The 12,865-nt window shown below is 41.5% G+C and overlaps 1 protein-coding gene across 13 annotated transcripts in view; it reads left to right on the top strand.

Moving 5' to 3' along the window:
* The window catches only part of TRPM7 (transient receptor potential cation channel subfamily M member 7), a 129,294-nt gene that overhangs the window by 34,216 nt on the left and 82,213 nt on the right, over positions 1-12,865 (top strand). For all 13 annotated transcript variants that reach the window (XR_010109912.1, XR_008621243.2, XR_008621244.2 and 10 more), the window contains exons 4-5: positions 6,635-6,833; positions 11,955-12,168. Coding sequence is in view for 9 of the 13 variants with exons in the window: in XM_063596639.1 (XP_063452709.1) it covers positions 6,635-6,833; positions 11,955-12,168 (413 nt within the window). In the remaining 4 variants the exon portion in view is untranslated. The remainder of the gene's footprint in view (positions 1-6,634; positions 6,834-11,954; positions 12,169-12,865) is intronic.

Here is a 12,865-nt window from a genome sequence, read left to right as displayed (position 1 = left end):
TTCTCTTTGTACTTATTCTGCTTGCGTAAATATTTGCACATTCAAATTTTTTACCTGATTGAGAAGGTTTTTTGTTTTTTTTTTTTTTCCTTTGAGATGGAGTCTTGCTCTGTTGTCCAGGCTGGAGTGCAGTGGTGCGATCTTGGCTTACTGCAACCTCTGCCTCCCAGGTTCAAACAATTCTCCTGCCTCAGCCATCTGAGTAGCTGGGATTACAGACGCATGCCACCATGCCCGGCTTATTTTGTATTATTAGTAGAGATGGGATTTTACCTTGATGGTCAGGGTGGTCTTGAACTCCTGACCTCGTGATTCGCCCGCCTTGGCCACCCAAAGTGCTGGGATTACAGGCGTGAGCCACTGCATTTGGCCAGGAAGTTTTTTTTTTAATTAACTTTTTTTCTTTATCTGATGTATTGAATAATTTCTATTGATGTCTTCAGGTTCACTCACTCTTATTTCTACATTCTCCATTTTGCTGTTTTGTCCATCCAGTGAATTTTCTTTTCTTTTTTTTTTTTTTTTTTTTTGAGACGGAGTGTCACTCTGTCGCCCACGCTGGAGTGCAGTGGCACAGTTTCAGCTCACTGCAAGCTCTGCATCCTGGGTTCATGCCATTCTCCTGCCTCAGCCTCCCGAGTAGCTGGGACTACAGGTGCCTGCTGCCACACCCGGGTAATTTTTTGTGTTTTTTTTTAGTAGAGATGGGGTTTCACCTTATTAGCCAGGATGGTCTTGATCTCCTGACCTCGTGATCTGCCCGCCTGTAATCCCAAAGTGCTGGGATTACAGGCGTGAGCCACCACGCCCAGCCCATCCAGTGAATTTTCATTTCACACATTACATTTTTCAGTGCTAGGATTGCTATTTGATTCTTTGTTATAGTTTCCATTTTACTGCTGAGATGCACCATGTGCACTCTCATTATGACTGTCTATTCCTGTATGTCCTTCAGCATATTTATAACACCTGCATTAGAGTCTTTGTCTACTGATTCCAACATTTGCATCATTTAGGGTCTGTTTCTGGTGACTGCTTTTTTTCCTTCATCTTTTTTATATGTCTAGTATTTTTTTTTTTTTTTTGAGATGGTGTCTTGTTCAGTTGCCCAGGCTGGAGTGCAGTGCTGCAATCTCAGCTCACTGCACCCTCTGCCTCCCGGGTTCAAGCAATTCTCCTGCCTTAGCCTCCCGAGTAGCTGGGATTACAGGCGCGCACCACCACGCCCGGCTAATTTTTTATATTTTTAGTAGAGATGGGGTTTCACTATGTTGGCCAGACTGGTCTGGGACTCCTGACCTCAGGTGATCCGCCCGCCTTGGCCTCCCAAAGTGCTGGGATGGTGTGAGTCACTGCACCCGGCCAATAATTTTTTATCATATATTGTTGTTCTGGAGTAAATAATTTTCCTGTAAGGAGTGTTCAGTTTCTTTCTGACAGGTGATTAAATTAATTATTGGTAGATTCTTTTGTCCATTCAGGTTTGATTTTCTTCTTTGTTAGGGCAGTTCTACTTCTATTTTGAACTTAGTCCTAGGATGTGGACCTTCCTCTTAAGGTATAGCTTTTTTGTGTTCTCAATTGAGTGTTCAGGGGGTTCAGTGATGTCTTTTCACGCTGAACTAAAACTGCTATGTCTTCCAGACCTTTAGGACCCCGTTCACAGACCCACACACAGCAAGTGATTACTGCTAGGCATCACAGAATCTCTCACAGATACACCTTAGACCATGGCCAAAGACCCATGGTGAATCCCCATGTGAGATTTTTTTCCTTCTTGTCTTTATAGCTCCTTTTTCTCTGGTAACTCTGCTACAAATTCCAACTGTTTCAACAGCCTAGAATTCTGTTCTCTACTTCCTTGCTTGGCCCAGTGTCTACTGTTTTCTGCCTAGGTGTCATCTCTATGATTGAGAAATTGCCCCCAAGCTGGTGCAGTCATGGGGGTTTACCTCATGTGTTTCCCTCATTTCAAGGATCACAGCTTCGTGTTTCTTCTTGTTTAATGCCTGAAACAGTTATCTCATATATTTTGTTCACATTTATGTCAGGAATCTCCGAGACCACACCTAGATTCCATGATTAGCTAGAATGAATCACAAGACTTAGCATGTAGTGGTACTCTTGATAAGATTTAATAAGTATTATGTTATCTGTTGAGGAAGTTTCCTCCTTTCCTAGTTTGCTGACAATGCTTATAATGAATAGACATTCAGTTTTGTCCAATGCTTGTTTTCCTTTTTGTGGAGAACAGGGTCTCACTATATTGCCAAGGCAAGTTTTGAACTCCTCGGCTCAAGCTATGCTCCCACTTATGCCTCCTTAAGAGCTGGGATTGCAGGTGTGAGCCACCACGTCCGTTTCTTTTTTCTTTTTGGGAGGAGTGGGGAAACAGGGTCTCACTCTGTGGCCCAGACTGGAGTGCAGTGTCACAGTCACTGCAGACTTGACCTCCCGGGCTCAGGTGATCTTTTCCCTTTAGCTTCCCAAGTAACTGTGACCACAGGTGCATGCCACCATGCCTGGCTAATTTTTGTAGAGAAGGAGTTTTGCCATGTTGTCAGGCTGGTCTTGACTCCTGAGCTCAAGTGATCCTTCCACGTTGGCCTCTCAAAGTGCTGGGATTACAGGCACGAGCCAGTGTGCCCGGCCTAGTCTTTTCTTGTAGTGCTAATGCTTTGCCTTTTTTTCTTTTTTTGAGATGGAGTTCCTTTTGTTACCCAAGCTGATCTAGAACTCCTGTCCTCAAGCAGTCTTCCCACCTCAGCCTCCTAAGTAGCTGGAATTACGGGCTGGTTTTATTTTGTTTTTGTTTTTTTCCAAAGCAGAATGAGTCTCACCTCATGAAATGAATTGGGAAATGTACCCACTTATGATTTTTTTGGAAGAACGTATGTAGAATTGATATTTCCTCCTAAATGTTTGATGAAATTCACCAGTGAAGGCATCTGGCCTCGAATTTTCTTTGTGGGAAGGTGTATTAATGATTTTTTTTTTTTTTTGAGACAGAGTCTTGCTGTATTGTCCAGGCTGGAGTGTTGATTTATTTTCCTGTTCAGTTTTTCTCATTATTCTGACTTCAGTTTATCAATTTTATTTATCTTTTCAATGACAAGCTTTTTGTTTTCTTGCTTTCCCCCACGGTTTTTCTCTTTTCTGTTTCATTGTGTTCTTTTTTTTTTTTTTTTTTTTTGAGATGGAGTCTCACTCAGCCAGGCTGCAGTGCAGTGGCATGATCTTGGCTCACTGCAACCTCCGTCTCCCGGGTTCAAGCAATTTTCATGCCTCAGCCTCCTCAGAAGCTGGCATTACAGGCGCCCACCACCACACCCAGTGAAGTTTTGTATTTTTAGTAGAGACAGGATTTCACCATGTTGGCCAGGCTGGTCTCGAACTCCTGACCTCAAGTGGTCCACCCGCCTCGGCCCCCTGAAGTGCTGGGATTACAGGCATGAGCCACTGCACCCGGCCCATTCTGTTTTCTTTATCATATCTTTTCTTCTGCTTACTTTGAGTTTAATTTGCTGTTATTTTTAGTTTTTAAGGTAGAAGTTTAGGTTATTTTTTAAATGAAATTTTTAAAACCTTTATTTAGAAAATTATTATTTTATTTATTTATTGTATTTATTTATTTTGAGAAGGAATCTTGCTCCGTCGCCAGGCTGGATGTGCAGTGGCGCGATCTCAGCTCACTGCAACCTCCACCTCCCGGGTTCAAGTAATTCTGCCTCAGCCTCCCGAGTAGCTGGGATTACAGGCACCTGCCACGACGCCCGGCTTATTTTTTATATTTTTAGTAGAGATGGGGTTTCACCATGTTGGTCTTCATCATGCTCATATTCTTTTCCCACAGTCTTTTTTTCTTTAATTTTTTCTTTAATTTTTTCATTTAGAGACAGAGTCTTACTATGTTACCAGGCTAATATTGAATTCCTGGGCTTAAGCAATCCACCTGCCTCGGCCTCCCAAAGTGCTGGGATTATAGGCATGAGCCACCGTGCCCAACAAGCATGGTCTTTCTTTAAATTTTTTTTATTTTTATTACAGACGGGGTTTCACTGTGTTAGCCAGGATGGTCTCGATCTCCTGACCTCGTGATCCATCCGCCTCGGCTTCCCAAAGTGCTGGGATTACAGGCGTGAGCCACCACACCCGGTGTCAAGCATGGTCTTAATAGTTGGAGCTCATTTATAATACTTGTTTTTGTGTCATTTTCTGATAATTCCATCATCTCATTCTTTTCTGGTCTTCATTTAGTGATTTTATTCTATTGATAGTTTTCTGCTTCTTTGCATGCCTCAGTATTCTTTGAAATTTTTATTTATTTACTTTTTTGAGACAGGGTCTCTCTGTGTCACCCAGGCTGGAGTGCAGTGGCACCATATCAGTTGACTGCAACCTCTGCCTCCTGGGCTCAAGCAGTCCTCCCATCTCAGCTTCCCAAGTAGCTTGGACTACAGGCGTGCATCACCACGCCTGACTAATGTTTGTATGTTTTGTAGAGATGGGGTTCACCATGTTGCCCGGGCTGGTCTAAACTCCTGGGCTCAAGCAAACTGCCGGTCTCCATTTTCAAAAATACTAGGATTACATGTGTGAGCTACCACGTCCGGCCAATGTCTGGGAATTTTTCATGCATGCTGACAGTAGTGAATTTTATGTTTTTGGTTACTGGCATTTGTTGTGTTCCACTAGCGAGTTTTAGACTTGCTATAGCATGCAATTAGATTACTTTGGATCAGTTTGATCCTTTCAGGTCTTGCTCTTAAACTTTGTCAGGGCATGGGCTGTCTAGGTCTGATTTTTTTGTTTTTTTTTGTTTTTTTTGAGACCCAGTCTCGCTGTGTTGCCCATCCTGGAGTGCAGTGGCACGATCTCGGCTCACCACAACCTCTGCCTCCCAGGTTCAAGCGATTCTCCTGCCTCAGCCTCCTGAGAAGCTGGGACTACAAGCGTACGCCACCATGCCTAGTTAATTTTTATATTTTTAGGAGAGACAGAGTTTCACCATATTGGTCAGGCTGGTCTAGAGCTCCTGACCTCAGGTGATCCATCCACCTTGGCTTCCCAAGGTGCTGGGATTATAGGCATAAGCCACCGTGCCTGGTCTGTCTAGGTCTAATTTAGTCCTTCTAATTTAATGATACTTTTTTTGAGGACCCTATCATAAGCCTTGTGTGTTACGAGATCTCTACTCTGGCTGGTGGGAACATAAACTGTTCCCCGCCCTTTATGAGCTTCAGAAATTGTTTCGGCTATTGCTGTCTAGTAGCTCTTAACTTTGCCTTAAGTAGTTATTCTTTTTTTTTTTTTTTTTTGAGACAAAGTCTCACTCTTTCGCCCAGGCTGGAGTGCAGTGGCCCAATCTCTGCTCACTGTGGTCTGCGCCTCCCAGGTTCAAGTGATTCTCCTGCCTCAGCCTCCTGAGTAGCTGGGATTACAGGCACGCGCCACCATGCCCACCTAATTTTTTGTATTTTTAGTAGAGACGGTTCACCATGTTGGCCAGGATGGTATCGAACTCCTGACCTCAGGTAATCTGCCCGTCTCGGCCTCCCAAAGTGCTGGGATTACAGGTGTGAGCCACTGCGCCTGGCCAAGTAGTTATTCTTCCACATGCTTAAGGAGACCCTTCTGCAGATACTTGGAACTTTCTCGTTGTAGCTCCCTCCTCTTTTTGTTTTCTACCTCACAAACTCTAGCTGCCTTGGCTTCCTCAAACTCTCATCTGATTTTTAAGATTATATCAAATCAATGAGACTGCCCAGCTCCATTAGGTTCCTACTTATGGTGTTATAGTCCAGTATGTGCTTCTGGGTAGAAAGCCATCTGTCTTTGTACCCCAGCCTCAGACACCATTGATCACCCTTTTGTCACTATATAGATTAGTTCACGGTTTCTTGAATTTTGTATACGTGGAATCATACAAATATATAATCATTGGTGTCTAGGTTCTTTCACTCAGTATGATGATTTTGAGATTTATCCATTCTGTAGTATTATTAGTGGTTCATTCACTTCTCTTTATTATTGGATAGTATTTCTTTTTCTTTCTTTTTTTTTTTTTTTTTTTTTTTTTTTTGAGTTGGGGTCTTGCTTGTTCTGTCGTCCAGGATGGAGCACAGTGGTGTGACCAAGGCTAACTGCAGCCCTGACGGGCTCAACCAAGCCTCCCACCTTAGTCTCCTGTGTAGCTGGGACTACAGGTGTATGCTACCACACTTGCCTAATTTTTTAAAATTTTTTGTCAAGTCAGGGTCTTGCTGTGTTTCTTAGGATGGTCTTGGACTTTTGACCTCAAGGTCCTCCAGCCGTGGCCTCCCACAGTGTTGGGATTACCCGCGTGAGCCACACCCGGTGTAAATACTATTTCTGTTATATGCCTATGCCATGTTTTGTAGATGCCTCATGTTAAATTTAGATGATGAATTCATCTTAGACTAATTATACTATTTCAGTGCTATGATGAAGGTATTAATATATAGATATCCTAAAATCAAAAAACTTATTTTTATACTTATATAAAATATAAAAATTTTAAAGCTTATATTTGTCGGTTCATTCACTTTTAATTCCATTTTTTCATTAACTCTAATTTTTTGAAGGGTCTTTTAATCTCACCTTTTTCTTTTAGGTGTTTTTGTGGTCGCTTGGTCAAGCAACATGCTTGTTTTACTGCAAGTCTTGCCATGAAATACTCAGATGTGAAATTGGGTGACCATTTTAATCAGGCAATAGAAGAATGGTCTGTGGAAAAGCATACAGAACAGAGCCCAACGGATGCTTATGGAGTCATAAATTTTCAAGGGGGTTCTCATTCCTACAGAGCTAAGGTATGTCACATATTGGATTTTTCTTCATTTATGTTGTTATTTAAATAATAAACATCACAATTTGTGTAGCAATATTGACAAAAAGTTGGTCTCAGTAATTTATTTGTATATTTTAAAGTACAAAGGTGCATACAAATATAGAATTGTATCTTTCTGGTGGATTGAACCTTTCATCATTATAAAATGTGTTTTGTTTCTTGTCATTTTTCTTGACATGGTTTGCTTTTTCTGCAATCAGTGTAGTTAAGCCATCTTTCTTCCTTTTCGGTTTTAACCTTTTATGTTTAAGAGATGTCTTTTAATTGTTTTTAAAAATGTTGTCTGCTGTGTATTTAAGTTTAAATTTACCATTATGTTATTAGTTATCTATTTGTCTCACTTTTTTCTTTGTTCTGTTTTTTTTCTTGTATTATTTTGGATTAAATATTTTTTATTATTTTCTTACTCCTTTATTGGCATATTATTTATACAGTCATCCTTCAGGGGGCTTGGTTTCAGGACTTCCCTCAGATACCAAAGTCTACAGATTATCATAGTATTTGGATGTAATCTATGCACACCCTCTTGTATAGTTTAAATCATCTCTAGATTCCTTATAATATCTAATATAGGCCAGGCACAGTGGCTCACGCCTATAATCCCAACACTTTTGAGAGGGTGGAAGGATGGCTTGAGGCTAGGAGTTGGAGACCAGCCTGGGCAAAATAGTGAGACTCTGTCTCTACTTAAAATAAAAATATTAATAAAATGCCCGATACAATGTAAATAGTTGTTAAATTGCATTGTTAAGGAATAATGACAGGTAAATAAAGTCTACACATGTTTAGTATAGGCTCAATTTTTTTTCTTGAATATATTTGATTCACCGTTGGTTGAAACCATAAACGTGGATTCCACAGATACAGAAGGCCTACTGTATGTTCTTTTTCTATTCTTTTTTTTTTTTTTTTTGAGATGGTGTCTCTGTTGCCCAGGCTGGAGTGCGGTGGCGCAATCTCGGCTCGCTGCAACCTCCGGCCTCCTGGGTTCAAGCAATTCTCCTGCCTCAGCCTCCAGAGTAGCTGGGACTACAAGTGTGTGCCACCATGCCCAGCTAATTTTTTGTATTTTTAGTAGAGACGGGGTTTCATTGTGTTAGCCAGGATGGTCTCCATCTCCTGACCTCATGATCTGCCCGCCTCGGCCTCCTAAAGTGCTGGGATTACAGGCCTGAGCCACTGTGCCCGGCCTGTTTCTCTGTTCTTTAGAAAAAGAATATTATAGGTCAGGCACGGTGGCTCACGCCTGTAATCCCAGCACTTTGGGAATCCAAGGTGGGTGGATCACCTGAGATCAGGAGTTCGAGATCAGCCTGGCCAACATAGTGAAACCCTGTCTCTACTAAAAATACAAAAATTAGTCGGGCGTGGTGGCACGAGCCTGTAGTCCCAGCTACTTGGGAGGCTGAAGCAGGATAATCACCTAAACTTGGGAGGTGAAGGTTGCAGTGAGCCGAGATCGCGCCACTGCACTCCAGCCTGGGTGACAGAGCAAGACTGTCTCAAAAAAAGAAAAAGAATACTATAATAAATGTGATAATGTGATAAAATGCATTTTTAACTTGTTATATGCAGTCATGCATCACTTAAGAATGGGGATATGTTCTCAGAGATGTGTTAGGCAATTTCATCATGCTAACACCATAGAGTGTATTCAGACCTAGATGGTATAGCCTACTATATGCCTAGGCTATGTGGTATAGCCTATTGCTTTTAAGCTGTAAACCTCTATGGCATGTTATTGTACTAAATATGGTAGGCAGGTGTAACAGTGTAACACAATGGGAAATATGTGTCTAAATATATATAAACAAGAAAAAGGTACAGAAGTATGGTATTATAATATTAGGGAACCACCTTATGTATGCAGTTCGTCATTAATCAAAATGTGTGGCACATAATTGTACTGTAAATTAATCCTTTACCACTTTTTCAACAATGCAGGAACCTTTGGAATATTTGAAACTGCACTTATTTCTCTTAAGACTTATGTGCTCTTGTCAGCATGAATTTTAATTTTCTGTTTTAAACCCCTAAAACAGTTATTATTTATTTAGATTTGAACATTTTAACCTTGGCATGGTAGCTCATGCCTGTAATCTCAGCACTTTTGGAGGCCTAGGCAGGAGGATCACTTGAGTTCAGGAGTTTGAGACCAGCCTGGGCAACATAGTGAGACCTTGTCTGTACTAAAATTCAAAAATATTAGCTGGGCATGCTGATACACGCCTGTAGTCCCAGCTACTTGGGAGCCTGAAGCAGGAGGATCAGTTGAGCCTGAGAAGTCGAGGCTGCAGTGAGCCTTGGACCATGTCACCAAAGTCTAGCCTGGGCAGCAGAGCCAGACCTTGCCTGAAAAACAAATAACAACAGCAAAAACCATTTTAACCTCTACATTGTTCTGCCTGCCTCCGTGTTCTGATGAGGAAAACCTTGCCAAACAGTGAGCTCATCATCTCTCCAGGTTTTTCTTTTCTCCTGGATCCCGATCCTAGAAATTCTCACTGCCTTTGTACCCTGCTAATGTCTTTTTTTTTTTTTTGAGACTCGCTCTGTTGCCCAGGCTGGAGTGCAGTGGCGCGATCTCAGCTCACTGCAACCTCTGCCTCCTGGGTTCAAGCGATTCTCCTGCTTCAGCCTCCCGAGTAGCTGGGATTACAGACAGGGTTTCACCATGTTGGCCAGGCTGGTCTGGAACTCTTGACCTCAAGTGATGCACCTGCCTCCGCCTCCGCCTCCCAAAGTGCTGGGATTACAGGTGTGAGCCACCATGCCCGGCCACCTGCTAATGTATTCAAGCAGGTGTTATTGTTCTTTTTTCTAGTTCCCAGGGGCAGAGTATGTCCAAATCAACCTAGCGCATCACTGTAGGAAGTGGAATTTCTCATTTATCTCTAATATAGTATTAAAAACATTAACTTTAGACTGCTTCTGTAATACTACTTTATGTGCCCAAATATAATAATGAGTTAAACAAAACTGATACAGAAAGACTTATTATAGAACAAATCCGGCTGGGCACGGTGGCTCATGCCTGTAATCCCAGAACTTTGGGAAGCCAAGGCAGATGGATCACCTGAGGTCAGGAGTTCAAGACCAGCCTGACCAACATGGCAAAACCCTGTCTCTACTAAAAATACAAAAAGTAGCTGGGCCTGGTGGTGCGCACCTATAATCCCAGCTACTCTGCTTAGGAGGTTGAGGCAGGAGAATCTCTTGAACCCGGGAGGCATTCCAGCCTGGGCGACAGAGCGGGACTTTGTCAAAAAAAAAAAGAACAAATCCTATTTACAAAGCATTCTTGGTCTGGTGTGGTAGCTCATGCCTATAATCCCAGCACTTTGGGAGGCCAAGGCAGGCAGATCACTTGAGCCCGGGAGTTCAAGACCAGCCTGGGCAACATGGTGAAACCTTGTGTCTACAAAAAATACAAAAAAAATTAACCATGCTGGGTGCCATGTGTCTGCAATCGCAGCACTTTGGGAGGCTGAGGTGGGCAGATCACTTGAGCCCAAGAGTTCAAGACCAGCCTGGGCAACATGGTGAAACCTTGTGTCTACAAAAAATATTTAAAAAATTAGCTATGCAGGGTGCCCTGTGTCTGTAGTCCCAGCTGCTTGGGAGGCTGAGGTTGGGGGATGGCGTGAGCCTGGGAGGCAGAGGCTGCAGTGAGCCGTGGTGGCGCCACTGTGCTCCAGCCTGGGCAACAGAGCCTGACCGTGTCTAAAAAAAACAAAACAAAACAAAACCAAAAACCAAAGTATTCTTAAGGGACTCCAGTCTTCTACTCAGTTTTATGGAATTCTGGGGTTTTTTGGGCTTCATTTCTTTTTTTTGAGACGCAGTTTCGCTCTTGTTGCCCAGGCTGGAGTGCAATGGCGCAGTCTCAGCTCCCTGGAACCTCTGCCTCCTGGGTTCAAGCGATTCTCTTGCCTCAGCCTCCCAAGTAGCTGGGATTACAAGCACTCACGCCTAGCTAATTTTTTTGTATTTAGTAGAGACGGGGTTTCACCGTGTTGGTCAGGCTGGCCTCGAACGCTTGACCTCAGGTGATCCACTTGCCTTGGCCTCCCACAATGCTGGGATTACAGGTGTGAGCCACTGTGCCTGGCCTTTTGGCTTCATTTGTTTGTCAGTACTGAGATTTTCAGTAGTGTTTGATCTTTGTAAAGGAATGGGAAATACATCATTTTGCAAATAAGGTTTCTTAGAGATGATTTTTAAATGTCTCAATGTCTGAATACTTGAAGTTTCTTATGAGCTACTTCATATATGTGCTTTAGGCCAAGAGAATGAATTAATGTGAGTATAGCAAGTAAGTCTTATGATATCACTTAAACAGGAAGTTAATTTTTAAAATCTTTCAAACCAGAAGAAGTTATTTCACACACGATAGCTTTTTTTTTCTATTTTTCTATAGAACGATGTTTTCAAAAATTAAACTGGAGAATCCATCCGAACACCATGAAATGTTGATTACGATTTTCTGATTATTTCTCAGTCTGATCAAATCCAGTTATTTACAGTGAAGAAAATAATCATCTATATTAAATATATCTTTTTAAATTTTACTCCATAGTCACAATTCATTTATAAATGGACTAGATCATTGCCAAACTTTCATACAAATAATTCAGTATTTGCCTCTCTTCATAGCAAGAGCCTTAGAAGCCTCCATATTTTTCCCCCCTAATTCCTTTTTTTTCCTTTTCCGATCCTCTTCAGCCAGTCTTAATGTTTCTAACTCACTGTGTAGTCATAGTTAAAGAAGGCAATAAATATACTGCAGGTACTTTGGTAAATTGGGTCAATGGTAATTGAGTTTAAACAGAAAGAGTAACATTTGTGTCTAAATGTTTAAAAGTTAGTTTCGCTATTTCTGTAGATCTCACAGAATGATTTTTTCAACTTTAAAATCATTTACTATTGCTTATTCCTTGGAGTATAAATATATTGAAAATAGCCTATGAAATCTCTTTTTACATAATCTGATTCATATAAAATTTTCCAAAGTCATATAATGTCGCGTTATGAAACCTGTGAACATGTTCAATTATTTTCTCCTTTTAAAATCTTTTTCTAGTATGTGAGGCTATCATATGACACCAAACCTGAAGTCATTCTGCAACTTCTGCTTAAAGAATGGCAAATGGAATTACCCAAACTTGTTATCTCTGTACATGGGGGCATGCAGAAATTTGAGCTTCACCCACGAATCAAGCAGTTGCTTGGAAAAGGTCTTATTAAAGCTGCAGTTACAACCGGAGCCTGGATTTTAACTGGAGGAGTAAACACAGGTAATGTGATGATTATACCAATTTTATTTAGTGTGTTTTAATTTTTTTTTTTGAGACGGACTCTTACTCTGTTGCCAGGCTGTAGTGCAATGGCACAATCTCGGCTCACTGCAACCTCTGCCTCCCGGGCTCAAGCAATTCTCCTGCCTCAGCCTCCAGAGTAGCTGGGATTACAGGCCTGCGCCACCATGCCTGGTTAATTTTTGTATTTTTAGTAGAGACGAGGTTTCACCATATTGGTCAGGCTGGTCTCGAACTGCTGACCTCGTGATCCGCAAAATTATCCTCCCAAAATGCTGGGATTACAGGCAGTAGCCACCACGCCCGGCCCTTAAATTTTTTTATAATAGCAATTAGATATTTGAAATACAGATCAACACTGAATATAGATATACTTAACTCTTGATAAATAATCTACAGTTTGTAGGTAAAAATGATAATCGAACCTGTTTGGTTATTATTTTGTCTTTAAAAAAAAATGCAACACTTTAGAGCAGGATTTGGCAAACTATAGCCTGTGTGCCAAATCCAGCCCAAACCTTGAATAAAGATTTACTGGAACATTCACTTATTTACTGTATTAGTCTGTTTTCATACTGCTATAAAGAACTGCCTGAGACTTGGTAATTTATAAAGGAAAGAGGTTTAATTGACCCACAGTTCAGCATGACTAGGGAGCCTCAGGAAATTTATAATC

This window comes from Pan paniscus, chromosome 16 (genome assembly GCF_029289425.2).
Source record: "Pan paniscus chromosome 16, NHGRI_mPanPan1-v2.0_pri, whole genome shotgun sequence".
NCBI lineage: Eukaryota > Metazoa > Chordata > Mammalia > Primates > Hominidae > Pan > Pan paniscus.
The sequence above is the reverse complement of the archived record's forward strand: the minus strand, read 5'-3'. Positions and strand labels throughout refer to the sequence as shown.